The sequence below is a fragment of the Manacus vitellinus genome, unplaced genomic scaffold, assembly GCF_001715985.3.
Source record: "Manacus vitellinus isolate BGI_N305 unplaced genomic scaffold, ASM171598v3 scaffold_32_pilon, whole genome shotgun sequence".
Taxonomy (NCBI): Eukaryota; Metazoa; Chordata; class Aves; order Passeriformes; family Pipridae; genus Manacus; species Manacus vitellinus.
Genome location: NW_021940460.1, coordinates 7,272,133 through 7,273,514, shown reverse-complemented (window position 1 = coordinate 7,273,514; position 1,382 = coordinate 7,272,133). Strand labels below are relative to the sequence as shown.

General features: G+C 67.4%; 1 protein-coding gene across 1 annotated transcript in view; it reads left to right on the top strand.

Moving 5' to 3' along the window:
* Positions 1 to 6: 6 nt before the first annotated feature.
* GIT1 (GIT ArfGAP 1) overlaps positions 7 to 1,382 on the top strand; it is a gene marked incomplete at its 3' end in the record, with an annotated part of 4,816 nt that continues 3,440 nt past the window's right edge. Inside the window, exons 1-8 of the mRNA XM_029961288.1 lie at positions 7 to 15; positions 97 to 209; positions 293 to 398; positions 474 to 560; positions 669 to 799; positions 875 to 969; positions 1,056 to 1,098; positions 1,283 to 1,355. Of these exons, the coding sequence (XP_029817148.1) occupies positions 97 to 209; positions 293 to 398; positions 474 to 560; positions 669 to 799; positions 875 to 969; positions 1,056 to 1,098; positions 1,283 to 1,355 (648 nt within the window). The remainder of the gene's footprint in view (positions 16 to 96; positions 210 to 292; positions 399 to 473; positions 561 to 668; positions 800 to 874; positions 970 to 1,055; positions 1,099 to 1,282; positions 1,356 to 1,382) is intronic.

The following is a 1,382-nucleotide window of genomic DNA, read 5'->3' as shown; positions in this document are numbered from 1 at the left end:
GCCACCCTTCTCCAGGTGGGTTCTGGGGACACAGGAACGTGGGGAGATGCACAGTGGGACCCCCCGTGCCCACTGGGCCCTGCCTGTCCCCCGCAGATGGTGCACACCTTGGCGAGCAATGGGGCCAACTCCATCTGGGAGCACTCGCTGCTGGATCCGGCGCAGGTGCAGAGCGGGCGCCGGAAGGCAAACCCCCAGGACAAAGTGCAGTGAGTGCCCCCTGTACTGTGGGGAGGGGGTCAGCACTGTCTGGGACCCCACTCCTCACCTTAAAACCTGCTGCCCCCCTCAGCCCCACCAAGTCGGAGTTCATCCGTGCCAAGTACCAGATGCTGGCCTTTGTCCACAAGCTGCCCTGCCGAGATGACGACGGTGTCACTGCCAAGGACCTCAGCAAGGTGGGGTGGGGGCTCAGGGACCCCCCCCTTGGCCGGGGGGATAGATTGCCCCGTTACCAGCTCTCTCCTCCACAGCAATTGCACTCGAGCGTGCGGACGGGCAACCTGGAGACCTGCCTGCGCCTGCTCTCGCTGGGCGCCCAGGCCAACTTCTTCCACCCGGTGAGCGCTGGTGGGGCTTGGAGGCTCTAGGGTTGGTGCAGGGCTTAGGGGTCCCCAGAGCCCTGTCCCACAGGCAGGCTGTGGGTCTGAGGCTGCCCATGCCTGCAGGAGAAGGGCACCACACCACTGCATGTGGCCGCCAAGGCCGGGCAGATCCTGCAGGCAGAGCTGCTGGTGGTCTACGGCGCCGACCCCGGGGCACCCGACGTGAACGGCCGGACCCCCATTGACTATGCCAGGTGAGGGCGGGGAAGGGGCACCCCTGCCTGCACCCCCACCTAGGGTGGGCGTTACCCCTGCCCGCCCTCCCACAGGCAGGCAGCCCAGCACGAGCTGGCAGAGCGGCTGGTGGAGTGCCAGTACGAGCTGACCGACCGGCTGGCCTTCTACCTCTGCGGCAGGAAACCAGGTGAGTGTGCGAGTCCTGGGGTGGGGAGGTTACCCTGGGGGCAAGGGGGGCACGAGGCCCCGCTCAACACCCCTCTCTTTGCACAGACCACAAGAATGGGCACTACATCATCCCGCAGATGGCTGACAGGTGAGTGTCTGGTGCCCGCGGCCCTGCCACCCTGTCCCATGTCCCCCCCAGCGTCCCCGCTGGGCTGAGGGGGGGACCCCTGTCACTGGAGCATCCCTGGTGGGGTGGGGGGGGTCAGCGTGCCCGCGCGTTTAACGTCCGCCTTTATCCTGTTCTTCCCTCCGCTGCCTTCTCCGGAGCGCAGGGTGCGCCCAAAGTGCATGGCACAGAGGTATTGTCCGCTCGGCTCTTGGCTCCGGGGGCCCCCCATGCCACTGGCATGGGCCCCCCCTGCAGCCCCGGCC